At 43.3% G+C, this 27,640-nt stretch overlaps 1 protein-coding gene across 16 annotated transcripts in view; it reads left to right on the top strand.

Moving 5' to 3' along the window:
- Positions 1-27,640, top strand: part of OSMR (oncostatin M receptor) — a 54,335-nt gene that overhangs the window by 8,814 nt on the left and 17,881 nt on the right. For 10 of the 16 annotated variants that reach the window (XR_004349166.1, XR_004349165.1, XM_032626410.1 and 7 more), the window contains 7 exons: positions 3,469-3,554; positions 11,773-11,945; positions 17,784-17,955; positions 22,171-22,446; positions 23,763-23,892; positions 24,443-24,594; positions 27,331-27,473. Coding sequence is in view for 14 of the 16 variants with exons in the window: in XM_032626410.1 (XP_032482301.1) it covers positions 3,482-3,554; positions 11,773-11,945; positions 17,784-17,955; positions 22,171-22,446; positions 23,763-23,892; positions 24,443-24,594; positions 27,331-27,473 (1,119 nt within the window). In the remaining 2 variants the exon portion in view is untranslated. Of the gene's footprint in view, positions 1-1,969; positions 2,080-3,468; positions 3,555-11,772; positions 11,946-13,904; positions 14,047-15,262; positions 15,452-17,783; positions 17,956-21,263; positions 21,432-22,170; positions 22,447-23,762; positions 23,893-24,442; positions 24,595-27,330; positions 27,474-27,640 lie in introns of those variants that run through there. The other 6 variants (XM_032626402.1, XM_032626400.1, XM_032626406.1 and 3 more) reach the window with 5 other exon arrangements.

The raw sequence follows: 27,640 nt of genomic DNA, 5'->3' as shown, positions 1-27,640 counted from the left end.
TCTCTCGGGTCAGAAGCAGAGCTTCAGAGGAAAAACCAAACCCTGCTTGGTGCACCCTGAGCATCTGTAGGGGAGCTTGCCAAGCAGCCGCCTGGTGCTGAGGGACTCACCAGCCCTCATCCTTGAGGTGATGGGGGCAAGCCTGGCCTAATCTTGGATTTTCATTTTGATCTGCATAATGGGGAGAACTGTAGGGTGTAGAGCACCCCAGAGCTATGTGCTCGGACCTCTTTCTCTTTTCTGTCTGTACACCCTCTTGGAGATCTTTCAGTCCTATGGCTTTAAATACTATTTGTATGCACCAGGCATGCCTGGATTTATACCCCCAGCCACGACCCCTCCCATGGCCCCTCCACATGATGTATCCAGCTAGCTACTTGACATCTCCACTTGGATATCAAGTGAGCATTTCAAATTGAGATGTCGCAGGTTGGGTCCTTGATACAGCCCACTAAATCATTCTTCTGCTTCTCCATGAATGGTGATTCCATTTTCCCGGGGACTCAGGCCAAAATTCTTGGAGCCATCCACGATGTCTCACTTTATCACCACCCCGCACACCCTGCCAGCTCTATCTTTAAAATTTCTCCCATTTCATCACCGTTCCCATGGCCGCTGCCGTGCCCCCCGCCGGGTCTAAGCCAGCATCAGTCTCCCCTGGACTATGGCCGTGACCTCCACCTGCACTCCCTCATGCTACTCTTGCCCCCTTCAATGTCTTCAATACAGGGTCCTTCCTGTACAATATAAGGTAGACCGTGTTACTCCTTTGTTTAAAACTACCCAGTGGCTCCCATCTCAGAGTAGAAGCCGACGTCTCTAAAGCGCTTTCCCTGTCTGCTCTGCCTCACCGCATGCCCTGTGATTGCCCCGGCCGCTCACCTCCTCGCCCGTGCCAACACCTGGCTCCATGTTGTTCCTTGACTATATGCCCAGCGCTCTGCCACCTCGGGATCTCTGCACAGGTCACTCCCTCACCTGCAGGCTTTTCACTCTGTTACTGGGGGTCTCACAGGGAAATAGCTGATGCACTCAGAGTCCGATAACTCGAGGAGGATTGACGTAGGAGGCGTGGAGGGGAACCATGTGGGCTGTGCAGCAGTCACCTGGGGCTCGGAAGAAGCTGGCCCAGAGCCCTTGGTGTCTGTGTTTTTCCAGCAGCATCAGGCTCTGTGCCTACAGGAAATCTGTTCATAGGGCATTTCCCAAAGTGGGTTCCACAGGGGTCTCTGAGAGGTTCTCCCATCTGCTGACTCTTGTTCTGCAGGTTTTGATGAACTGTTTTGATTTTAGGATTTCAGACAAGGCTAGGACTCGTAGTCCTTCTGCAAAAGGTCCTGAGGTGGTCTGGAGCCTGAAGTATCGGGATGGTGGCTGCCCGGTCACAACACTGGAAATAAGCACTTTGTTCTGTGCAGGCAGTGACCACTGGGTCACGGCTATCACCTGCCCAGCATGTGTAAAACCATGCCCATCAGAACTGATGAAAGGAAAACCAGGAAATCTAAGTGGCTGCTGGAATGAAGGTCCTCAGCTTCACAACCTGCCATGTGTGAGATGGTCAGACCTTAGAAGTACATCCCTTGTAAATACTCTTGTCCTTCAGTTTTGTTATATGACAACTTGTATTCTTTAGTTTCTGGTTATCTTTAATTGGTAGGTGGCCTCTAACTTCTAGTTTTAAGTTTCTCTGCCCCATGACTTGTTTAATTTTTGTGACATGTAAAATATTTGATTTACTAAAACTCCACCTTTTTACAAACATCTTAAATAGCCCTTTCGTGCAGAGGACACGAGGCAGCGTCCATCTCACCCCCGGAATCACCTGCTTTTTTTTTTTTTTAATTGGGGTATAGTTGTTTTACAATGTTGTGTTAGTTTCTACTATACAGCGAAGTGAATCAGCCATATGTACACATATGTCCCCTCTTTTTTGGATTTCCTGGAATCACCTGCTTTTGAATTGCAGGGATGAGCTCTTCTCATGGTGGTGGCTCCTGTGTTCCTTGGGTGACGTAAGTGCCAGGAGGATGGGACCCTGTGCCGTAGACCAGGATTGGATGGATATTTGAATGAACAGTGAGTGTCAGACAATTCACTGTGCCATTTTCCTTTGCCTCCCCTTTGGTTCTCAGCAGAAGATCTTTTCTCTTGAGTCAGTTTTCCCCCAGCTTTGATATGTAGTTGTAATAGGAACCTATCTGAAGTTGCCAGTAGAGACTTCAGTGCAGTATGGATGACCTGTTGCCAAAAATTGAAGTAGCAGAAAGCAGTGCTTAAAGAATCAGGAAGTAAAGCTGTCACTTGAAGACTTGTGCTCCCACGTAAGCAGGTTTGACCACCCCAAAGTAATTGAATGGTTTGGTTTACCCTCTTCCTGTCTTCACTGTCGTCCCCATTTCTTGTAAAATGCCATTTAAAGGAAATAAATGGAGGGTGTGGGCCGTGAAAATGAATGATCTGGTTCATGGAATTTTGAGCTTTTGATGAAGCCCAAGGGGACTAGATGGGGGCAAAAGATGACTTTGAATTTTTCTTTGCTTCTCTCCATGATAAGTCAGAGTTTGAAGTAGAAAAGTGAAATTCAGTACTTCCCCTGACTAAACGTTTCTTATGAAATGAACATTTTAGCCTCCTTGAGGCCATCCAGGCTTATTCTGTGTGCCCTCGGATTGTCCAATGGTCTGAGGACCTGATGAGTCAGTGAAGCTCTTTGACCTGTAGTTCACAACCCTATTCTAAGACAAGGAAAACCGGAAATTATCTTGAACAATGAAACTCTGCCTGTCTTCGTCGGTGCCAAGTGCTCATTTCTCTCAGGTGACATTTTAAGGAGGGAGACAGGGCAGGGTGGAGATGACTCCCCCATGAGGAATTCATTCAAATGTAGCTCTTCTGTGACCGTTTTTTTAATATTTAACTTTTGTTTCTCTGCTTTATCTTTCTTCACCAACCTTTGCTTGGTTTGAAGAGATTGGTGGATCGTTATCTATTGCCACACAGACTCAGTGGCACATCTGGGAACAGCTGCTCTGGGCTGGGGCGTGGCCGGCTGCTGGCTGACCGAGGCTGGCCCCTGCTGGAGCAACTCAAGGGCTCAGCTCTGCCTCAGGTTTCTTGTCCTCCTCCTGGGTCTAATAGAATAGCCCAGAAATGCTCTTTTCGTGCCAAAGGTGGAAACACAAAAGAGAAAGCAGAAATACATAAAGTCTCTTGAAGCCTAGGCTCCAAGCTGGCCTACCATCACTTCTGCCTCATTTACGGGCCAAAGCAAGTCAGATGGAGCAGGGAGATTGCCTCATTGTGGGGCGAGGGGGGACTCCAAATTCACAGTGACGGGGGTATGGACATAAGGAGGAGAGAAGAACGGGAACCTTAATGCCATCGTCTTCCACAGTTGGTTCAAAGAAACTTGCTCAGAGCTAAAATTAAATAAAATTTCCCTTCTTTGCAATTTATCTTTTTCAGAAAACCAGAACCTATGGCTGTCTTTGCAGTTTTTCAGACAACATTCCTCTTGGCATTGCTGTCCTTGAGAACTTACGAAAGTGAAGGTAAGAAGTGGAAAGAACAGTAAAAAAAAAAAAAAAAAAAAAAAAAAAAATCACCTGGGAAAAAAAACAAGGTGACAGGTACTTTGGAGAAAAATCAACAGGTCATTTTTCTTTGAAAATTACTTGGAATTGGTAAGTAGCAGTGATTACCTTAGTCATGAGCTTCCTGATCTTGATGGCTCATTTTAGTAAGCTATACCTTAACCTTGATTTCCTGGTCAGTGGAGTAAGCTATACCTTAACCTTGATTTCCTGCTCAATGGAGTAAGCTATACCTTAGCCTTGATTTCCTGGTCAGTGGTAACTTGTCAGTGAATCTAATCCCAGAGAATGTCATGATCAATATATGGTCCATGGCCATTGCCAGAGGAGTTCCTTCTAAACTTGCTGGGTAGAGATGGGTTATGTGTCCAGTGTCAGCTGCAAGGTTAGAGCAAGTTGGGCTGTGCTACAACTGCGTTCTTTGAGAGGCTGTTACCTGCAAGATAATATGCTAAGTGCTGAAATGCTGTTTATGGGTAAAGAAATAGTATTTGTCTCTTAGCTCCTCCCACAGCGAAGGTATTTGGCCATAAATCAACTTTGTAAATAAAGTCAGTAAGAATTCAACACCATTAAAATGTTTATACATATTTTATCACTTTGAGCCAGTTTGAAGACAGATTCAAACTTGAGAGAGTTTCTACGGGTTTATAAAGTTTGTGTTGCTTTTACCTGTATTTTATAAAGCTTTACCTTTTCCTCTTTCTGCATTTATTCTTTGCTGTATACTCCCTTTGTAACAGAGGGTACAGGCATATGCTCTTAGTAATTACTCACACAATTCCTGTCCATGGATTCATGAAAATGATGTTTGCAAGAAATATCCATAGAAGTTATCCATTTCCCTTGAAACTCTGTGATAAGCTATTTGGAAATAAAAGGAAGATTTTGTTCTGATAAGAGCTCAATTCTCCGTCTGATATTCTTGAGGTCTGGGTTTAGTTTTTTATTAGGTTCAGGGCACATGAGAAGGTGCTACTTTTATGGGTTCTTAAAAATCACAGTTTGATTGTTGGTTTCTTCCATAATCTGGAGCTGAAAGGTGGAAATTAGGAGGACTCCTCTTTTGTAGTATCGATACCCCTCACTCTATCGATCTTACTTGCTAAAATCTAAGCATGACACACTGGGGCTGAGTGGGTGGTCTGTACCATAAGAATGTCTAGGCTCAGTTAGAGCTCCTGATTCCCAGACAGACCCAGGGCCCCAACTCCAGGCTCTCCAGAGAATCCAGGTGTTTAACCCAGGTGTTTAACCCTAAGCTTTTGGCCCAGCTCACTTCCCTAGTGAAGTCTCCATATCTGAGCTGACAAGTGTTCACTGTGAGCCTTCTACTTACAAGGGACTCTGCTCTCAGGGCAAGCTCTGTTGCTCACCCTTTCAGCTTCCTTTATTTAGATCCGACTTGCATTTACCTGTTTTTCTCTCCACCAGTCTTTGTTTCTGCTTCCAGCTTTCTCAGCTAAGCATACCCGCTTTGCGAAGTGATCCTGCTTTGTCCTCACCTTAACTGCTTGGATTTCTTGTCTCGATTTCTGCTGCATCTGACCCAGTACCTACTAAATGTCCACTCAAACCACTGGGCTTCTCACTCAATCACTCAGCCAGGCTCAGGCCTGAGACTCCCTTTCAGGTAACCTAGCTTCTCCTGTCCAATGAGACAGAGCCCAGGCTCACTTCCTGTTGGCCCTGGGCTCACTCTCCATCAGCCAGAGATCATGACTAGCATTTGGATGTATTTTCTTCCAGTCTCTTGTGCGTATGCACAGACAGAGAAAGAGATATAAATGTGTAGGGTTTTTTTTATAGAGGTAAAATTATACTATATGTACACTGGGAGTATTTATACTATGCATACTTTAATAAGTGTATATAGTATAAAGTTTATATATAAAGTATACTTATTGAAGTATAACTAGTGTAAAGTATATATAGTTATTACAGTATATATAGTATAAAGTATATATATTATATGTAATATAAATATATATACTAGGAAGTTATACTATATATACTTATTAAAGTGTATACAGGTAAATTATTAAACAAGTGGAGTATATATACTTTAATAAGTTTACTTTCGTATATACTTATCAAAATAATTAATACAATATATGATGAGAGTTTTTACCTTTGATGTTAAAAGTTTTTCTAGAAATAACATTATATTTAATGGCTGCATGGTATCCCATTTTACGAATGGGCCACGGTTTATTTCCTTAAGTAGTGTTGTTGGGACCAGACAGAGAAACAGGTTGGGGAAAATAGGAGGACAGTCCGTGACTAGATCTAGGTCTGTCTGATTCCAAGCCTGCCCTTTTTGGCCACACGCCGGTACAGCGTTATAAATTAAAGAGTTGGGCCAAGAGCCTTGGGTTCTGGTTGGGTTGTGTGGCCTTGGGAAAGTCACTACCCCTTTCTTAGTTTCAATTACTCATCCTCAATTTCCTTTATCTCTCTGACTTTCCTTGGCATTTTCCTGCTATTTCCCAAGGATGTCCTAGATTGCTTTCCACCCAGTTATTTCTGACTGCTGTCTCTCGAGTACCTGAGTCACTCAACACTCACCAAGAGCATATGTCCAATATAAAGAATTCCCCTTTTGTCTAAAGCGTCATATGGCAGCCTTCTAGAGCTTCCAGAAGTAAAGTTGATACTTGTAGGTGACTCACTCATTCAGCAACCAGCCATGGAGTGTCTATACCGTGAGAGGTACGTTACGGTCTTGGTTCCAGTGTGCTGAGTAAGACTCAGTCCCACCCGTGTTTCAGCTCACAGTCTGCGGAGAGACAAACACAGAACAGGCTATGACAGCACGCTGAGATCAGGGCTCACACGCTGCGTGGGAAAAGCAGCCCTGGGGAGAAGAGAGTGCCAGGCAGGACGAGATTATTAGTGAGGGGCTGCTTGTCAGGCAGGCCACTTGATATCATGGTGATGCCTGGATCTGTGATTTGAGATCCGCATCTGCTGTGGGTAAGACGTCATGCCAAGTTCTGGGGACAAGAGTTTGTTCAAAGGTGGCATAAGCCTCCGCCTCTGTCCTCCAGGAAATTGAATCTAGAGTGAGACTGACAGCAACGAACGACCATACAGGCAAGATGAAATGAGGGCTAGGAAAGGTGGGTGACTTTGCATATACCCTGCTTCCCTGGTGCTGATGGCTCCACGGCTACTGAAACAACTTCCCCCATTCCATAAGGGGATCTGCCCTTTCATCTCTCCCCATCTCCCGCCTAGTTCACTGTATTAGGCTTGGAAGACACAGATTTAGGGAGAGAATGAATAACAGCTGTTGCCTCTAACTAGAGAATTGAGACATTTTATTCACAGAGGAGATAAAACCTCTAGCCAAATAGCAATAGAATATGACCACCATGTTTGGGCTTTGAGCATTCAGGAATTCCAACTTACTTCATTTACCTTTGAGTGAATAGGGCCTGATACATGATTCACTCTGCCCAAACTCGTTAAGAATCAGAATGCCAATTTATTAACTTTCAGTGGGGAATAAAAACTGGAAAGATAACTGGGGCTCAGCCTTTTGGTGTAAATTAGAAGACTAAATTATGCATTCTGCAGTGTCATTGTAGTGAAGTGAACCAGGTATCTTAATATTTCTTTTAAAATCTAGCATATTAAGCTCAATATAAAAAAAAACAACCCAATCCAAAAATGGGCAGAAGATCTAAATAAACATTTCCCCAAAGAAGATATACAGATTGCCATCAAACTCACAAAAGGATGCTCAACATCACTAATTATCAGAGAAATGCAAATCAAAACTACAATGAGGTATCACTTCACACAGGTCAGAATGGCCATCATCAAAAAGTCTACAAACAATAAATGCTGGAGAGGGTGTGGAGAAAAGGGGACCCTCCTGCACTGTTGGTGGGAATGTAAATTGATACAGCCACTATGGAGAACAGTATGGAGCTTCCTTAAAAAACTAAAAATAGAATTACCATATGACCAGCAATCCCACTACTGGGCATATACCAGAGAAAACCATAATTCAAAAAGAGTCATGTACCACAATGTTCATTGCAGCTCTATTACAATAGCCAGGACATGGAAGCAACCTAAGTGTCCATCAACAGATGAATGGATAAAGAAGATGTGGCACATGTATACAACAGAATATTACTCAGCCATAAAAAGAAATGAAATTGAGTTATTTGTAGTGAGATGGATGGACCTAGAGTGTGTCATACAGAGCGAAGTAAGTCAGAAAGAGAAAAACAAATACCATATGCTAACATATATATGGAATCTATAAAAGAGGTTCTGAAGAACCTAGGGGCAGGACAGGAATAAAGATGCAAAGGTAGAGAATGGACTTGAGGACACAGGGAGGGGGAAGGCTAAGCTGGGACGAAGTGAGAGAGTAGCATGGACATATATACACTACCAAATGTAAAATAGATAGTTAGTGGGAAGCAGCGCATAGCACAGGGAGATCAGCTTGGTGCTTTGTGACCACCTAGAGGGGTGGGATAGGGAGGGTGGGAGGGAGACGCAAGAGGGAGGGGCTATGGAGATATATGTATACATGTAGCTGGTTCACTTTGTTATACAGCAGAAACTAACACACCATTGTAAAGCAATTATACTCCAATAAAGATGTTAAAAAAAAAATCTAGGGCTTCCTTGGTGGCGCAGTGGTTGAGAGTCCGCCTGCTGATGCAGGGGACACGGGTTCGTGCCCCGGTCCGGGAAGATCCCATATGCCACGGAGCGGCTGGACCCGTGAGCCATGGCTGCTGAGCCTGCGCGTCCAGAGCCTGTGCTCAGCAATGGGAGAGGCCACAACAGTGAGAGGCCTGCGTACCGCAAAAAAAAAAAAAAAAAAAAAATATCTAGCATATTATATGGTTCTGAAAGTAATACGTGTTTTCTAAAGAACATTCGCAAAGTACAGAAAAGCATAAAAAAGAAAGTTAAAAAAAAAATTAAAAAAAAAAAAAGAAAGTTAAAATCACTCAACCTCACCATCCAGAAATGACTGTTAACATTTTAGTTTTACTTCTCTTTATAGCTTTTTAAAAATAGTGTAAGTACTTTAAAAAATATAAAATGGAGTGCATAGTTCAATATGATTTTTTTAAGTGTATGGAAAAAAATCAAGCAAAACATACATGATTTGAACTTGGCAATGGAGTGAGAGTGGAGTTGGTAGGATGCTGGGGATTCAATTTCTGTATTATTTGAACATTTTTATCATGATCATGTATATTTTAAAAATAATTTTTATTGAGGTGAAATTCATGTAACAAAATTAATCAGTTTATGGTTAAAGTGGACAAATCAGTGACATTTAATACATTGAATATGTTTTGCAATTACCACCCCTATATAGTTCCAAAACGTTTTTATTATCCCCAAAGGAAAGCCTGTAATCATTAAGAAATTATCCCCTATTCCTCCCTCCCTCAGCCCCTGGCAACCACCAATCTGCTTTATCTCTCTATGGATTCATCTATTCTGAATATTTCATATGAATTGAAACATACTATGTATATGAGACCTTTTATATCTGGCTTCTTTCACTTAGTGTAATGTTTTCAAGGTTTGCCTAATTTGTAGCATCATTCCTTATTCCATCGAATGGATATACCACATTTTGTTCATCCAGTCATCTGCTGATGGACATTTGGGTTGTTGCCACCGTTTGGCTATTGTGAATAGTGCTGCTACAAACATTTGTGTACGAGTATTTGAGTCTCTACTTTCAATTCTTTGGGATATATACCTAGGAATGGAATTGTTGGGTCATATGGTGATTTTAACTCTTTGAGGAACTTCCAAAATGTTTTCTACCATGCTAAAGCCATTTTACGTCCCCACCAGCAATGTACAAAGGTTCTAATTTCTCAATATCCTCACAATGCTTATTTCCATTTTTAAAATTATAGCCATCCTGTGAGTGTAAGATAGTATCTCATTATGGTTTTGATTTGCATTTCCTTAATGACTAATGATGTTGAGCATCTTTTCATGTGCTTTTTCATCATTTGTACATCTTCTTTGGAGAAATGCCCATTCAAGTCATTTGCCCATTTTTTAAACTGACTTGTTTGTCTTTTAGTCGTTGAGTTGTAAGAGTTCTTTATATATTCTGGATGCTAGATAAGTGATTTGCAAATATTTTCTCCCATTCTTAGTTTTTTTTCTCTTTCTTGACAAGGTCCTTTGATGCACAAAAGTTTTTAATTTTGATGGAATTCAATTGATCTATTTTTTTCTTTTTTGGCTCATGCTTTCATGTCATATCTAAGGACCCGCTGCCAAATCCAAGGTCATGGGAGTCCATACTGAGATTTTAACTGGTACTCTAGCCATCCCCAGCACCGCATTTACAAAATATTACAAAGGATGGGTATCTTTTTGGGAAGATAGTCATTGATGGCTAATAACTTGGATTTTATGGACACTCTTGTTAACCTAACTTCCATAGAATGAATTTTCTGAGATTTTTAAAAATAAATTCTGAGGCTAATGCTTTACTTGGATCACGAACCTGTCTACCATGTGGACCATTCACATGAAAAACTTCATGCTTATATCTACCAGGAATGCTTCTCAGCTTATCTGGCTGGGTCCAGAGCCCCGTCCTTTTCATTTGTATCCTGAGTTTGGCAGGACATGGTGGGAGCCATGCAGCGTACTTCTCGACATCCCATTCCACGTGACCTTTGATTGGGCAGGATGCGCCTGCCTTAACAGTTGGCGGGCGGTGCAGTAAAGGGGAGCAAGGTTTTGGTATTAGATCTATACTTAAATCCCATATAGCTTTGTGTAAATCATTTAAGCTTACTGAACTTTAGTTTCCCCATCTATAAAAAATTACTGTCTGAGTTTTACAGTGGGCATTACACGAGACAACGTATGTAAAGCACCTAGCAGTGTGCCTGGTAAATAGTACGTGTTCAGTCTTGTCGCTGTTATTTTTACCTCTCTGTGAGAAAAATAGCACATGTAGAATGGCAGTTTTGGAACATTTTTTTTCCAGTATTAGAGATTCTTTCCATTTTTATTCTCAAAAGAACATACTCTCTTGCCTTTTAAACTAGGTGCCAGAGGGTCTCAGATCACTAGGGGAAACCCCCAAAGAACTAGAAAAATGAATGCTGAAAAGATGAAATCTGCTCCACCATGGACCATCAATTATCAGTTGTTTTTTTCTCTACAGTCTTAATCTTTTCAGTACCTTTTGCACCATTCCCAGTTACTTTAGACTCCCTCAGAAGGGAGTGAAACCAGTTGATTCGGTAATACACAATTCCTTTTGAATCTGTACAGCATTTCTCTGCTTATGTAAAAAGTGGTGCTTTGTTCTTCTCCAAGAATTAGCAGTGATCTCACTCACTCCATCAGGCCCCATCCTCTCTCTGGGCTGTTTCCTAGCTCACTGACCTCAGCAAATCTGTTTCATGTTTGAATCTCTACTCTTTGACAGACTCTATCACACCACTAAATATTCTAAACTTGCAATGACTCATTACTTCTTACGAGTCTGTTGTGTCTCTCCAGCTAGGTTCCTTCCTTGAGCTAGAAACCTTGTCACAATTATTTTATTTCACACTAAGTGCCTAGTCTCATCCGAAGAGTCCAGTGAATTCTTGCCAGAGGTGTTTTTAAGTTCAGTGCATTGAGATTAAGCAATAATATCTAGAGATGGAACTTGCTGTCACTTTATAGCTACTTAATAAACTATGAAATACTGACTTCCAAAAAGAAAACTTTCATTTTAGATGTTCTCTTATAGCAAATTTATAGCAAAATGTCCTCTTTCTTTATTTATAGCAAAAAGTCCTCTTGAAATGAAATTTATAGCAAAATGTCCTCTTTCTTTATTCAGCCTTATTACAAATTTCTGAACCATTTAGATTGTTCAATAGAGTATCCTTTTGTCTTGTGAAACTGTTTATCAATTTATTAATTTGCTGTGTATCATTGAGCAAGTCATTTCATTCATCTAGGTCTTAAATTCTTTATCTGCTGAGTGATTTCTGAATTCCCTCCAGGTTTTCAAAGTGTCTAATTCTAGAATGTATATGTGAGCAATAATTTCCACAGCTAAACAATGATGATATTGAACAGTTTAATTATCTGTGACTATTCAATCATACTCCTATTAAATGTTATTTCATATCTTGTTTTGGCCTTTCAGTCTTATCTGAGCCTTTACCATTAACTCCTGAATCGCTGAAAGTTTCTGTCAATTCTACGTGTCAGTGTTTGCATTTACAATGGACTGTCCACAGCCTCGCTTATCATCAGGAATTGAAAATGGTTTTTCAGATACAGATCAGTAGATTTAAAACATCCAATATCATCTGGGTGGTAAGTATTTTTCTTTTTCACTCAATATTTAAAAAATCCTTTTCTGACACTGTGTTTTATCTTTTATAACATCCCCCCAAATCCCAATATGGAAATATTTGGGCAACTCAGAATAGTTGTCGTAAATAATCACATTTCTGTGTTTTTAGTTAAGAGGGTCCCAGACAGGGCTTCCCTGGTGGCGCAGTGGTTGAGAGTCTGCCTGCCGATGCTAGGGAACACGGGTTCGTGCCCCGGTCTGGGAAGATCCCACACACCGCGGAGCGGCTGGGCCCGTGAGCCATGGCCGCTGAGCCTGTGCGTCTGGAGCCTGTGCTCCGCAAAGGGAGAGGCCACAACAGTGAGAGGCCCGTGTACCGCACAAAAAAAAAAAAAAAAAAAAAAAAAAAAAGAGGGTTCCGGACAAAATAACATGACAATATTGGTTTGGTAGGTTGGATGGGCTGTGCTACGAATCAGATCATTTTCTCAGTTCTGCTCTGTTCCCTGTGGAAGCTGTTGGGGTCTGTCCTTGTGAATACTGGATTCCAAAAATCCATGAAGATCAATCACCTTATTCCTCTTCCTTCTTCCTTCCCTGTCCACCAGAGATCTTCCTAAATCAGATGTAGGAGTTTGGCAACATTTTTCATGCCCCTGTGGCTCGCAGGCTGTTTCTTTACTAATGCTATGCTGAGATGCAAGGAATAAACCATTGTAGCATTTTCTGCCCTAATCAGCGAAGAGGTTCTCCATGGGCCATGTTGGAGAGTAACTTAGAGTCCTTTGTTGCCTCATATGTGGCTTTTTCTACCACAAATTAAATTAAGAAAGTCCTGAATTTCACACACTTTTTGCCTTTGAATTATTTGGGAGCGATTTTTCACTTGTCTGGTTTAAATCATGGTTGTGTCTGTTTTGTGTGATGCTTCCCCATCTAGTGCATTGGGACACTTTGGTAGTTGATTTATTTATTTTTCCTAACATCTATATTGGAGTATAATTGCTTTACAAACTTTGGTAGTTTCTTTCAATTACCATTTATGGTGCAGGGAACCTTAATAATCTATGCCCACATCATGATCATTTATTAGCATGGGATGTTGAAGGACAGTGAGATATTTTCCCACTGAAGGGAACAGAGAATTTGCGTTGGAGGGAAGGGCAACACAGTGCTGTGTCATTACTGGGGACCTCCGTTTGCTAGTGGACGGCCACTCTCCTCTCAGGTGCTGGAGGCGTGAGTACAGGGAGCCAGGTGGTCAGTTCCTTTAGCAAAGCATAAAGGCTACTAGCTTTAAAGGCTCCAGTTACTTTCCTTATCCATCACTGCATTTGAGATCTGAGTGAGTGGCCTAAGTTAAATATCATTCTGACTGTTGATTTAGGATTGATACCAGGTCTAGAATTCCACCCCTCAAAGGGCAGCTTCCCACCATGAGAGTTGTTCGGTGTTGGGTTGTTTTTTTTTTTTTTTTGAGGCCAAACTTAGTTTATTATTGTTAGTTCTGCAGGCCAGGAGACACAGATCCAAGAAGCACTTGCATTGTGTTCCCTGGTGTTCTGACTTTAAACAACAGCAATGCTTATGTACAGCTGTTCCCTCCCCACCGCCAGCCCATCTTCCCACCATCCCCCTCATGCTAATAATTTTTGTATTTTCCTATTTTTTGTATTGTTGATGGATACACTGGTTGTTGATTTGGACCCAGTACAACATCGAGCAGAGGTCATATTGAGGCTAAGAATTATCTAAGGAAAAGAAATTTGAGAGAAGAGCTGGAGGAATTCATGGAAAACTAGCACTTAACCCCATTAGCGAAAGTAACATTAACCATAGACCAAGTTGATCCTATTCTTTATTTTTCTAAAAGACACTTCTTTCTGCTTTCATAGTAGAGAAAATAACAATAGCAACATGTGAATAGACAGTTGTTCGTATCTGTTTACACCTTTGATTCAGGTAGTTCTCTTTTCAAGGTAAAGCCGCTGGTGAAACCTCCTTGTGTAACCTACCAAGGCTGGAGATGTTTGAGGGTAGATTTGCCTTGTCGGTTATACGGTCCCCATAACACCCAGGCCAGCCTGATCCCAACAGAGGAGAAAACTAAGGCACAGAGAGGTTTGTGGTGCTGCTTTTTTTTTTTTTTTCTTCTTTTTCCTGTCATTTATTCATTTGACAAAAGATGATCATACCTGCCTATGCCAGATGTCAGGAACAGGAAAAGAAAAAACACCTTTGACCTTGAATTGTTTACAGCACAGTTGAGAAAGTCCGGGACACACAGAACAACGCTAAGAGGACAATTTAAGAAAAACTGAGACGGTCTCACCCTGACCATGTCCACACAGAACTCTCCCTTTTCCTGCTGGGGTTGGGTGGTGGAGGACCTGCCACACCCAGAGGAGGGAACTGCCCCTCTCGAGGCAGCTCTGTTTCTGGCTGGAGCCCCGGGCCCCCCACAGGGGTGACAGCCGCAGGCCGTCTTCCCAGGTCATCAGTCTCCACGTGTCCCAGAACAGACGATGCCAAGAGAAGCCCTTGTCTGAACCTCTCAGGCCTGAAGTCAAGGACAGACATAAGGTCCCCCTCCGGTTAAGGGTCAGACAAAGCAGCTGAGAGAGGTCGCTTCCGTCTGGACCGTGATCTCCCTTTCATAGGGCAGGTCCCTGTAACGCACCCTCACTCATGCCTCAGACTGTTTTGTTCCCAAACAAGCCACAGGAGAAGCATGTTGACCGAGGCTGTCACAGCTGGACCAGGGACTCTGAGCTGCCTCCTGGCCGGCGCTGGCCACTCAGGCTGCACTACGTGCTCACCCTGGCCAGGGTTCTGCCCGCAGCCTCTCCAGCCGCTTGCTTTACGGTTCCGTCAATGGCAGGAGAAGGCAGAGTAGAGTAGCAGCTCAAGCTTGGAAGGAGGCTTGGAGCGCGAGTCAGTGAGGGATGAGCTCACTTCTCAGGAATGAATCAGTGATCTCAGTTGGACTTCTGTGTAAATGCCGGGTTTTTGTAACATACTAATGTCTGCCAGGGCCCAATTAAACTTGCCACTTGGATGAATGAAAACAGCCCAGACACAGTCATCACATTTTTAAAAGTTGCTGAATTGAGGCATTCAACGAAAAGTTTTATCTCCTCCACAACGGGCCTATAAAGACCACAAAGCACAACTTGTGGTCAGACGGAATCCACACAGAGAGTGTCTGGGAAAAACAGAGCTCACTGCATAGTAATGAACGGATGAAACCCTTCAGCACAGAGTTTTAGACTGTGGGCTCAGGTCCAGGCATTATTCCAGGCATGGGGCTGTGAGTGCTGAGCACAAATAAGGAGATGATCACGCAACTCAGAGTATCCCAGGCGTGAGGAGTGCAGGTCGCTGACACGGGGCTGTGGGGTGAGATCAGGCCTGACCTTCTCCAGCACCTTAGAGGAAGGGCAGTTGGAGCCAAAATAGGAAAGAAGATGAGAAGCTAATTTAGCATGGAGGGTGAGGAGGAATGTCCCAGGAAGATCCAGCTGGGGTGAGCAGAGGTCCTGAGTGAAAGGGGCTGGGAGCCTTCAGGCCTGAAAGCGCGGGGCATGTGGGGTGGGCAGGACAGGGCTAGACCACACACACACCGAGGGTCATGCCCAGGTGCTGTTTTATATCCAGGGAGCGGTGAGAAGCGGAGTGATGAGCTCTGATTGGAAGTCTTAAAGAAAGCTCACTCCGGCCACACAGTGGAGAGAAGTTGGGAGAACTGGAGGAGGTGAAGTGTGACCAGTTGGAATGGAAGCAAGCAGCGGGGTCGGTCTAGAGGAGAGGGGCCTGGAGTGGGTGGTGACCGTGGTGACAAGAGAAGTGGCCGAATTCCCAAGAGATGGGGGAGGCAAAATCCAGCCGGCGGCTTGTTGACATTACAGCGAGGTCACTAGGACTGACAGAGTTCCTTTTATTTATTTATTTTGGTATTGGTTCTTAAATAATAATTAAGAAAAGGTACCTGTGATCGCTCGTATTAGACAGTAAGTGTTGCATGGATCAGGACCACAGAACTTGTACTTAAAAATGTATGTTTTGGGGCTTCCCTGGTGGCGCAGTGGTTGAGAGTCCGCCTGCCGATGCAGGGGACACGGGTTCGTGCCCCGGTCCAGGAAGATCCCACATGCCGCGGAGCGGCTGGGCCCGTGAGCCATGGCCGCTGAGCCTGCGCGTCCGGAGCCTGTGCTCCGCAAAGGGAGAGGCCACAACAGTGAGAGGCCCGTGTACCGCAAAAAAAAAAAAAAAAAAAAAAAAAATATGTTTTGTAATCTAGGGATAAAGGAATACAATAAACCGAAATAATATAAATGTTTTACAAATGGGAGTTCTGCTTAGCGTGAGAAAGGACGTGCACGACTAGGTGCCTTTCAGGTGGACGAAGTGCTTCTCCTTCCGGGGCTGTGTTTGGTTCGGCCAAGGCCACTGTTTAAGGTTGGCGGCCTGGGGAGGGGAAGGCACAGGTGGAGGAAGGCCTCCAAGTCTGGTTGCGTGTGACGTGTGTGCCGCCCCCCTCGTCTTCACTGTAGGACTTGCCATTGGCCCTTAGAAAAATGGATGCAGACTCAGTTTTCCCCAGGAAGGGCAAGATTTTTGTTGTCCCTGTCTCCCAGCTGTGGGTGCAGAAAGCAGGCGTCCTGGAGGGGCCCACTGAAAGCATGGGTGCCTGGAGCTATGGTCCACGAAGAAGAATGAAGCCCATTCCCCGCTTTCTGGGTGCCATACTTGAGTCAGAGGCATAACCACAGATGAAATGCCACCAACTACCCCCAGTATGCAGGGGAGCTCGGGCAGAGGTGGGGATGGGAGGAAACCAGAAGGAAGAGCAAGAAAGACTTCATGAAGAAGATGGGGTATAACAGGGGCTTGGAGGTTGGGACTAATTCCCAATTCAGAGGGAGAGTTGGGGACGCGAAACCTGGAAGGCCGCGTGAGCAAGTACTGTGGAGTAAAGCATACAGCTCTTCCCGAAGTGTGGGGCGGACCACTGTGTCTGGAGACAGGAGTCCTGCAAGGGAGAGGCAGTTGGAGTCATACTGTAAATGGCCTTGGACGACAGGGTCAGGTGTAGAAGGAGCTGTTGAAGTTTATTGCGTTAAAGAATGAAAATACCACTGTCTTAGAAAGATTAAGACTAAACGCTGTGCGGGAAAAGCAAATTACAGTACAACTTGGACAGGCTTCCCAAGAGCACAGTGTAGGGCGTTCCCATGAGGTTGACATCTCTGGGGACTAAAGATTCTGAAGGTTGGAGCTCAAGGGAGGGGCGATGGTCCATGTGGCCACCGTATCTGAAAAGACAGGAGACAAAAACCAAAGCAATCATTGGGAGTCATCTATTGACTTCTGGGAGACAGTGGAATTCCTGGGAACCATGAACGACTGCCCGCTCTACTGAGATTGGGCCAACTTGATCTGATGAATATTAGAAAATTCTCATCAATCTTGCTCATTTTTAAAAGGGTGCCTCAATTAATTCTCTAGTGTGCAAGAATCTTCTTAGCACGCTCTTGTGACCAGCACTGTGTGCACACCTTCTTTCTCTGATCTTTTCCCGCAAGACTCCAGTAGCTTCTGTTTTCTCTCTCACTTGAGCCCTCTGGAATTGGAGGCCCAGAGGGGTTGGGAGCCAAGTTTTCGAAAGGCAGGAGGCCAAGGCTGGTTCCTTGCTGGGCCGTCAGAGCTCGGAAGCTGGCTGGCTGAGAACAGACTGCATTTGTCCATATCCTGGAGTTACAGTGGACTCTTAGGTGTGTGCTTTGGGATAAGTCCAGCCAAGCCATTTCCCAGGACCACACGGCTATATGTTTCCAAGTATTTCTCTTTATTTCTAGGAGAACTACAGCACCACTGTGAAGCGGAACCAAGTCCTGCATTGGAGCTGGGAATCCGAGCTTCCTCTGGAATGTGCGGCACACTTTATAAGAATGAGGAGTATGGTGGATGACGCCAGGATTCCCAAGCCAGGGTTCTGGAGCAACTGGAGTTCATGGGAGGAAGCAGATGGTAAGAAGTGAGGTGATAAAAGAGTGAAGGGGTTTACTATCTAATATTTCTCGGGGACCAGTAGTCAAATAGTGGAAGTCCCTGTTGAGAAACCCTGGGTAGACACCAGCATTATTTTTCTTTGGCTCCTATTGGGTCTAAAAAGCATAGGTGTGAAACTTGCCACCAGGAGACAGAGGTCTAAGGATTTTCCCTCTGAATTTATTCATTGAGGTAATTATGCAAATTCAGACAATTTAGTATTCATTTTCCATAGGTGTGAAGTGTGTATATTATAGAATGCTAAGTGAACAAAACAGGACATAAATTGTACATATGTTTTTGTTAGAACAACACAAAATGTGTATTCATCTAGAGCAGAATTTGGGAAGCTTTTTCTGTAAAGGGCAAGATAGGAAATCCTTTAGGTTTTACAACCCTACATTCTCTATCGTGACTATTCAACTCTGCCATTGTAGCATGGGAGCAGTCATAGGCAGAGTGTAAATAAATGAGTGGTTGTGTTCCAATAAAACTTTATTTACAAAAACAGATGGCGTCTGGAATTGGCCCATGGGCCATAGCTTGTCAACCCCTAATGTAGAGACAAGGGAGGGAAATATGGAAAACTGGAAGCAGTTCTTGATTTGAGATCATGGATAATTATGAGAGAGATCATGGATAATTATGTTTAATTACTAAAAGGTCTCTTAATTTTGATTATTTTGTTATTAAAATTTAGCATTTTGCACAATTTCTTATGCTTCAGCTAAGCTACAGGTTAGTTGTAAAGCACTGGCATTTGGTGCTCTCAACTATATACGTTGACAGATTATCTGAAATTCCTGTCAAGAGAACCATTCCTTAGCTAAGTGTTTATGCAAATGTATTCATTCAAACTGATAGCATGTTAACTCATGAGAGGCCCAATGATTAATTTAATACTAATAATAGAATCAAATCTGCATTCTAGTCACTGCTTTCGGCACTATATGTATTAATTTCATCTTCACATCAGCCCTATGAAATACATATAATTCTTATCCCTACTTCACAGATGAGGAGACTGAGGCACAGATAGCTTTAAAAAAATCCCATGCAGGGCTTCCCTGGTGGCGCAGTGGTTGAGAGTCCGCCTGCCGGTGCAGGGGACGCGGGTTCGTGCCCCGGTCCGGGAGGATCCCGCGTGCCGCGGAGCGGCTGGGCCCGTGGGCCGTGGCCGCTGGGCCTGCACATCCGGAGCCTGTGCTCCGCTGTGGGAGGGGCCACGGCGGTGAGAGGCCCGCGTACCCCAAAAAAAAAAAAAAAAATCCCATGCAGGGTCATCAGGCTACGAAGTGGTAGAGCCAGAATTCTAACCTGGACAATCTGGCTCCAGAGGCCATTCTCTTAACCATCACATCCTATTGCTGAGAGACACACTTAACAGAAAAAATAGAGATTAAAAAGGTAGCAATAGAGAAGGAAAGAACAACATTATCAACAACTTTCGTACAGTGAGCTAGGTTTACCAAAACTATAACCTCCAAACTAACTCAAGAAAAGCTGATTATTCCTTAAAAAAATTTTTTTTATTGAAGTATAGTTGATTTACAATATCCTGTAAGTTTTGGGTGTACAGCACAGTGATTCAGTTATACATTTTTTTTTTCAGATTTTTTTCCCTTATAGGTTATTACATAATATTGAGTATAGTTCCCTGTGCTATACAGTAGGTCCTTGTTGGTTATCTATTTTATACGTAGTAGTGTTTATATGTTAATTCCAAACTCCTAATTTATCCCTTCCCCCCACCCTCCTTTCCCCTTTGGTAATCATAAGTTTTTATTTTCTGTATCTGTGGGTCTCTTTCTGTTTTGGAAATAAGTTCATTTGTGTCTTTTTTTTTTCTTTTAGATTCCACATATATGTGCTCTCATATGTTATTTGTCTTTCCCTGTCTGGCTTACTTCACTCAGTATGATAATCTCTAGGTCCATCCACGTTGCTACAAATGGCATTATTTCATTATTTTTTATGGCTGAGTACTATTCCATTGCATATATGTATCACATCTTCTTTATCCATTTATCTGTCAATGGACTTTTAGGTTACTTCCATGTCCTGGCTATTGTAAATAGTGCTGCAATGAACATTGGAGTGCATGTATCTCAAATTATGGTTTTCTCTGGATATATGCCCAGGAGGGGGATTGTAGTATCATATGGTAGCTCTATTTTTAGTTTTTTAAGGAACTTCCATACTGTTCTCCATAGTGGCTACACCAATTTACATTCCCACCAACAATGTAGGAACATTCCTATTTCTCCACACCCTCTCCAGCATTTATTGTTTGTAGACTTTTTGATGATGGCCATTCTGACCAGTGTGAGGTGATACCTCATTGTCATTTTGATTTGCATTTCTAAAATGATTAGTGATATTGAACATTTTTTCATGTGCTTTTTGGGCCCTCTGTATGTCTTCTTTGGAGAAATGTCTATTTAGGTCCTCTGTCCATTTTTTGATTGGGTTGTTTGTTTTTTTGATATTGAGCTGCATGAACTGTTTGTATATTTTAGAAATTAATCCCTTGTTGGTTGCTTCATTTGCAAATATTTTCTCCCATTATGAGGGCTGTTTTTTCATTTTGTTTATGGTTTCCTTTGCTGTGCAAAAGCTTTTAACTTTAATTAGGTACCACTTGTTTATTTTTGTTTTTATTTTCATTACTCTAGGAGTGAAACCAAAAAAGATAGTGCTGTGATTTACGTCAAAGCGTGTCTTGCCTACGTTTCCCTCTAGGAGTTTTATAGTATCTGGTCTCACATTTAGGTCTTTAATTCATTTTGAACTTATTTTTGTGTATGGTGTTAGAGAATGTTCTAATTTCATTTTATTACCTGTAGCTCTCCAGTTTTCCCAGCACCATTTATTGAAGAGACTGTCTTTTCTCTGTTGTATATTCTTGCCTCCTTTGTCATAGAATAAGTGACTATAGGTGTGGGTTTATCTCTGGGCTTTCTATCCCTTTCCATTGATCTATATTTCTGGTTTTTTTGCCAGTACCATACTGTTTTGATGACTGTAGCTTTGTAGTACAGTCTGAAGTCAGGGAGCCTGATTCCTCCAGCTCCATTTTTCTTTCTCAAGATTGCTTTGGCTATTTGGGGTCTTTCGTGTATCCATACAAATTTTTTGTACTAGTTCTATGAAAAATGTCATTGGTAATTTGTTAGGGATTGTAGATTACCTTGGGTAGTATAGTCACTTTGACAATATTGATTCTTCCAATCCAAGACAGGATATATCTTTCCATCTTTTCATGTTCTTCTTTGATTTCTTTCAAGGCTGATTATTCCTAATCCCCAAAGCAATGATTCTCAACCATGGCTGCACATAGAATCACCTGGGGACCTTAAAAGAAAATCCCACACCCAGGCCACTCCACCTGGGTGACCTTAGTGATGGCAATTTTATAGCCCTGGTGGGCCAGCAGCCAGACTGCAGGGGCCTAGGTGAGCAGGGGGTGATCGACAGCTGAGCGATGGGCACAGGCAGGTCCTTGGGGAGGCTGACTGTGGAGGAGCGGGTGGAGAGGAGGCTGGAGGGAGGCATGGAGGATGGTGAGTTTGCCTAAAATGACAGAGACCTGAGGATTCTTACGTGCTGATGGGCCACACAGACGGAAGATGGAAATGAAAGGAGCTCTTTGGGTGAATGGCATCTGAGAAGGTGGAAGAGGAGTGATCTACAGGACAATTTAGAGATTATGAGGGACACGTGGCTTGGGAGCTGGGCAGATCTGGTGGGTGTGAATGTGGCTTTGCCACTTGCTGGGTGAGTGAACTTGGGCTCAGTCCTGCCCACCCCATTGCTGTAAGGTGGTAAGGATGACAAGAGAGAATATACATAAGCACTTAACACAGGGCCTCCCACATGGCTGGGATTAGTACAGAGCAGCTACTGCTGTCCTAATAACCTATAAGCAGGAATGACACGATCATCGCAGAGCGACAGTCATGGTGCAGTCTCCATAGTAAGAACAAGAGCAGTGGTATTATCGCGACAGGAGGAGGGATGGTACAGAGGATTGTTCGCACACACCAAAGTTTATAGATTTGCTGTAGAAATTTTAGGTTCCTGTTTTCTCCAGGAGGCAGAAAAAGCTAAAGTTATCTGTTGAGAGTGAGGCAGGAGGGGCTGGTTTGACTTTTGTGTCCGAGTCTAACTGAGCTGTCTTCTTTTATCTTGCAGCACAGAATATGCTTGGACATGATCCATTGTTTGTTTTCCCTAAAGATAAGCTGGTGGAAGAAGGCTCCAACGTCACCATTTGTTACGTTTCTAGGATCCATCAGGATAACATATCCTGTTATTTGGAAGGTGTACAGATATATGGAGAACAGCTTGATCGAAGTGTGTCTGCATTCGAGTTGAAGAACGTGTCTTTTATTAGGGAAAAAGGGACAAATGTCTTCTGTAAGGTGGACCAGGGAGGTGTTTTGGGAGGCATCGTTCTCTTTGTCTCAAGTGAGTATACACATCTCTGTGCCCCCCTCCCATTTCCTGTGGAATAGATCAAATTTCCTTTCCCAGAAGACAAGGAAACGTTTCCACTCGTGGCCTCAATTTTCTTTTGTTTCCCAAGTCTTCTAGGAGAGACTCTGGCAAAGACAGTCTGAAGCAATACTTGTCGGATTTCCTGTTGTTTTCTTGAGTTTACTGACAGTTTTATTCCTAGGAAGCAAGAGCGTTCGGGAGAAAGTTCAGGTCATGACCTGGACCACTGGGAAGATGTCCTGCTTTGCGTTAGCCATGCTGGAATGGCTGCAGGCTGGGAGAGGGAGGAGAGGGGCTGCAGGCTGGATGGCCCTAGAGAGACAGCCAAGGTGGTGGCCGAAGACCCAGGTTTGACTCTTCTTGCCACGGCTGGGAGTGCCTTCTTGGCCAGGTTTCCCAGCCTCTTCAGCTCAGTGTTCTCCTTTGTGAATGGGCCCAGTAACGGCTGTTGTGAGGGTTACTGCATACGGCCAGGGCCCCGCACCGGTATGGTGGCCGCACGCGGTAGGACTTCCGCAGATGAGGCCGCTGCTGTTCTTAACTGGGTGCGGAGGTGTCAGGTACCTCCATGGGTGATGGCGAAGGGAGAGAAGGCAGCGTTTCACTTTCCCTGTAGGTCTGTGTGCTCACCCAGTGGCCTCCCTTCCCCTGCACAGTGGGGCGGTATCTGCAACTCCTCCCTCCCTGCTTCCCCTGCCAAAGGCTGTTTTGATCTCCCAGACGCCTGGTCACCTGTGCCACTTGGCGTGGCCTCCGAGAACTGCGGTGCCTCGGGGACTTGGCTGCCCGTACATTTCTTGGAACTCTCAGCCTCCAGCTGCTGAGGTTAGCAGGGTCCCCAGATGTGGCTTCCCGGCATCCCAAGCACAGCCCAGGTTCCCTGTGAGCCAGGGCATCTACAATGAAACACCAAGCAACGCTGACCCCATTCATTCATTGTTCTGTTCACTCCGTCTGCATGTGGCAGTACTGTTGAATGCTGCTAGCAGGCACTGGGGCTACAACTTTCATCAGGTAGACAGAGTGCAGACCACATGCAGTACACGTCTGCCATCCTCGGTGATACCCCAGCAAAGCACCAGGGAAGGAAAGAGTAGGGACCAAGATGAGGTACCCGCAGTGTGCCTTTCTGGAGCTGCTGATGCGTTGGCCCCCACTGAAGTAATCTTTCCATTGTTCAGAGCAACTCTGTGGCCTCAGACCCCAAAGAGAACTTTCCATTTCACTTGTCTTTCGATAAAGAGCTCCAGCTAGGTCTTTCATCTCTTTTTTCCTTGTACGGACAGAAGTGCTTGAAGAGCCCAAGGACTTTTCTTGTGAAACCCAGGACCTCAAGACTTTGACCTGTACTTGGGATCCCGGGAGCGACACTGGCTTGACTAAACAGCCTTCCCAAAGCTATACTTTATTTGAATCGTAAGTGAGCTTTGGTTACATTAGTGACGGATTCTTCCTTGTTTAAGGTACTTGTGACAGTGTTACAGAAAATTGGAACAAATATTTTCAAACCACCTGCCAGGGTCAGGAAGAAATCTTTAAATGGTCACAGGTATACAATACTTTCTACCTGAGTTTTGATAAAGGACAATGTAGCATAAAAATGATAAGAAAGGCTGTTAATGGTGAATCTTGATATGAAAATAGTTCCATGTGGTAATCTAGGTCTACCTAATTTCTACCTTTTTAAGAGTATCCAAAGTAAACTAAGGAAAGTTTTCACCACCCAAGAGGAGAAGCCAGCAATTCATCATTACACATTTAACCGCATAGGTCAAATTTTTTGAAACAATATTTTCGTCATTGGTATTTGTTGGTGACGGATCGATGCTGTCGTGTGGAACATAGTTTGAAAGCCACTGAGTGTGTCTCAGGGGTACTCAGTGGATTCAGGGATACATATCTGCATTGACAAAAATGTAAACCCTGAAATTGTTGTGTGGTGTTTTTTGTTTTTTTTTTCTTTAAGATTTTCCGGAAAAAAGACACTTTGTAAACACAGAAACTGGTGTGATTGGCAAGTAGCTCAAGACTCACAAGAAACTTATAACTTCACACTCCTGGCTGAAAACTACTTAAGAAAAAGAAGTGTCAGTATTCTTTTTAACCTGACCCAACGAGGTGAGACTTGAGTGTAGCCCACTGTGGTCACGAGCGTATCTTTCTTTGACACACTGTGTGATCAAGTAAACGTGCCGTAGATTTTCACCTAATTCACATCCTAAGCGAAGGCGTTAGTTTATAACTTGTTTGTGCCAAGTTATAAACTTGGGTGCGTGCATGACTTGTGGTCCCCATTATTTGTTTATTTTGATAACGTAATAAACACCAACGAGCTTACCTCAAGTTCAGAATAGAAATCCGACAATCACTTACTTCATCTCCCATCCCACAGCCCCCCCACCCTGCTCCTTCCACTAAGATAACAGATTTAAATCGTGTGTGTGCATGTGTATGTATTCTCATTTTCTTATGAAATCCCCAAAATACTGTTTTTATTTTGTTTTAATGTATATGACACATCAAGCTAGTAATTGCTTTTATTCAATATTAAATTGCTAATATTTACCCATATTATTGAGTGTACGTTTGGCCCCTACGACAGCAGTCCATTTTCGCTGCTGTAGAGGATTTCGTTGCATAAATAGACAGTGTTTTCTTCATACATCTCTTTTGGTGGATTTTCAGATTGTCGCAAGGTTTATGCTCTTGGATACAGTGTTAGTAAGAGCATTGTGATATACATATGCAGTACACACCTAGAGTTGTAGCTGTTTTTCTTGCGTATATACCTATATACCTAAGAATGGAATTGGTGAGGACTCAGAAAATGTGAATGTTCTTCAACTTACAAGATAATGCCAAATTCGCTTCCAAAGTGGTTGTACCAGTATATTCTCTCCAAGTTGGTTTTGTCGCCCTTTGCATTTTTGTCAGTTGAATGGATGTTAAGTGGTATTTTGCAGTGGTTTGGATCTGTACAACCTGAAGTTGAATATCTCTTTCTATGTTTTGACCACACCCCTGCCTCTCCTATGAAATGCAGCATCTTTAAACTCGTTCATTTTTTCTGGAATTCTTGTACTTCTCCTTTGCCTTCTTAATTCTACACCTCATTTAGATTTCAACTTAATGATCACTTCAGTCACCTAATTACAGGGTGCCACCAGTGTAGCAGGCACTGGGCACCCAGCGGTGAACAGAGTTGAGTAACTGCCCCTAATGTGTGTACATGCTAGTGTGTGTTTGGAGAGAGGCTTGAGAGTGGGGCATGGAGACACACAGTAAACATGTAAACAAGTTAATAACGTAATTTCAAGCATCGCTAAGTCCTGGAAAGAAGATAAAATTCAGGTGAGGGATAGAGAATGCTTGGGGTGCTGCTTCAGTTGGGATGAGGGCACTGAAGGATGAGGAGGCAGAAAACATCTAGAACATTTGGAGCAAAAGAACAGGATTTGAGGGCTTCCCTGGTGGTGCAGTGGTTGAGAGTCCGCCTGCCGATGCAGGGGACACGGGTTCGTGCCCCGGTCCGGGAAGATCCCACATGCCGCGGAGCGGCTGGGCCCGTGAGCCATGGCCGCTGAGCCTGCGCGTCCGGAGCCTGTGCTCCGCAACGGGAGAGGCCACAACAGTGAGAGGCCCGCGTACCGCAAAAAAAAAAAAAAAAAAAGAACAGGATTTGAAAAGGCCTTGAGGTGGGAACATGCTCTGGGTGTTTCATGCAGGGAAGAATATCCTTGTGTCTTTCCCATGAGAGAAAGGAGATTGGAGTGGTAGGCAGTGGCCAGGTCACATAGCAACTGTGGAAGTGCGTAAGGTGGAAGGTTTTTTTATGTCAGATATTCTATTTTTCCATTCTGAAATTTCCATTTAATTCTTTTTTAAAAAAAAAATAGTTTCTGTTTCTCTGCTGAGAAGTGTTTTCCTTTTATTCATTTCAGATGCAGTTACTTTTTGGTTTTTTAATAAATTTATTTATTTTTGGCTGCGTTGGGTTTTCGTTGCCGTGCGTGGGCTTTTCTCTAGTTGTGGCGAGCGGGGGCTCCTCTTCGTTGCGGTGCGCGGGCTTCTCATTGCGGTGGCTTCTCTTGTTGCGGAGCACAGGCTGTAGGCGCACAGGCTTCAGTAGCTGTGGCACATGGGCTTCAGTAGTTGCGGCTTGTGGGCTCTAGAGCGCAGGCTTAGTAGTTGTGGGGTACAGGCTTAGTTAGCTGCTCCACGGCATGTGGGATCTTCCTGAACCAGAGCTCGAACCCATGTCCCCTGCATTGGCAGGCGGATTCTTAACCGCTGCGCCACCAGGGAAGTCCCTGGATGCATTTACTTATACCTCATGGATCCGTTTTAAACTCTTTATCTAATTGTAGCATTCTAAGGGAGTCATCTTGAGGCGTGGGTCATCTCAAAGTTGACATCTGCTGATTGTCTTTTTCCTCGAAAATTGGTGACATTTTCTCTTTTTTGGTTTTGTTTTGTATGTCTAATAATTTTGGATTGTATCCTTGAAACTGTTAATGTTACGTTGGTTAGACTCTGGGTTCTGTTATATTCTCTTTGATGGGCCACTTCAAGTTTTGACTCCCCTCTACATTCTTGACTGCTTTTGTTTAATTTTAAAAGTCCTCAGTTTCTTTTTGTATTTGTTCAGAGTTTCTAATGTAATCAGTGAGAGAAAAGGCTATACTTGGCTTACTCCATCTTGGCTGCAAGTCTGGTTTTGTTTGCCATTTTCTCAGAAATAAACAAAAATGCTTATTGAACAAATCAATATAAAAATGAACTGCCTATTTACCAGTCCTTTTGGATCTGTGCTTGAAATTTTTTCATTTTTTCATTTTTTTTTTTTTTTTGCAGTTCATCCAATGACTCCCTATAACTTATTACCTAAAAATGTTGGTGCCACAAAAGCCACCATGACCTGGAAGGTACACTCTATTGGAAACAATTCCACACTTTTGTGTCAGCTTGAACTCCTTGCTGAAGGAAAAGTGATACAAGTAAGTGTTTAACTTTCTATTTTCAAGAATTTCTTTGTGTCTAAACAGAGAGACTGGTGAGTGAAATCTCTTTAAACTCTTATTCCTATGTGTGTTCAAATGATATGGGTCATCTGTTTAAAAGGTCCAGGAAATTAATCATAAACTTTTAGAGTCTAGAGATTTTT

Source organism: Phocoena sinus, chromosome 3 (assembly GCF_008692025.1).
Source record: "Phocoena sinus isolate mPhoSin1 chromosome 3, mPhoSin1.pri, whole genome shotgun sequence".
In the NCBI taxonomy this organism is placed as follows: Eukaryota; Metazoa; Chordata; class Mammalia; order Artiodactyla; family Phocoenidae; genus Phocoena; species Phocoena sinus.
The sequence above is the reverse complement of the archived record's forward strand: the minus strand, read 5'-3'. Positions and strand labels throughout refer to the sequence as shown.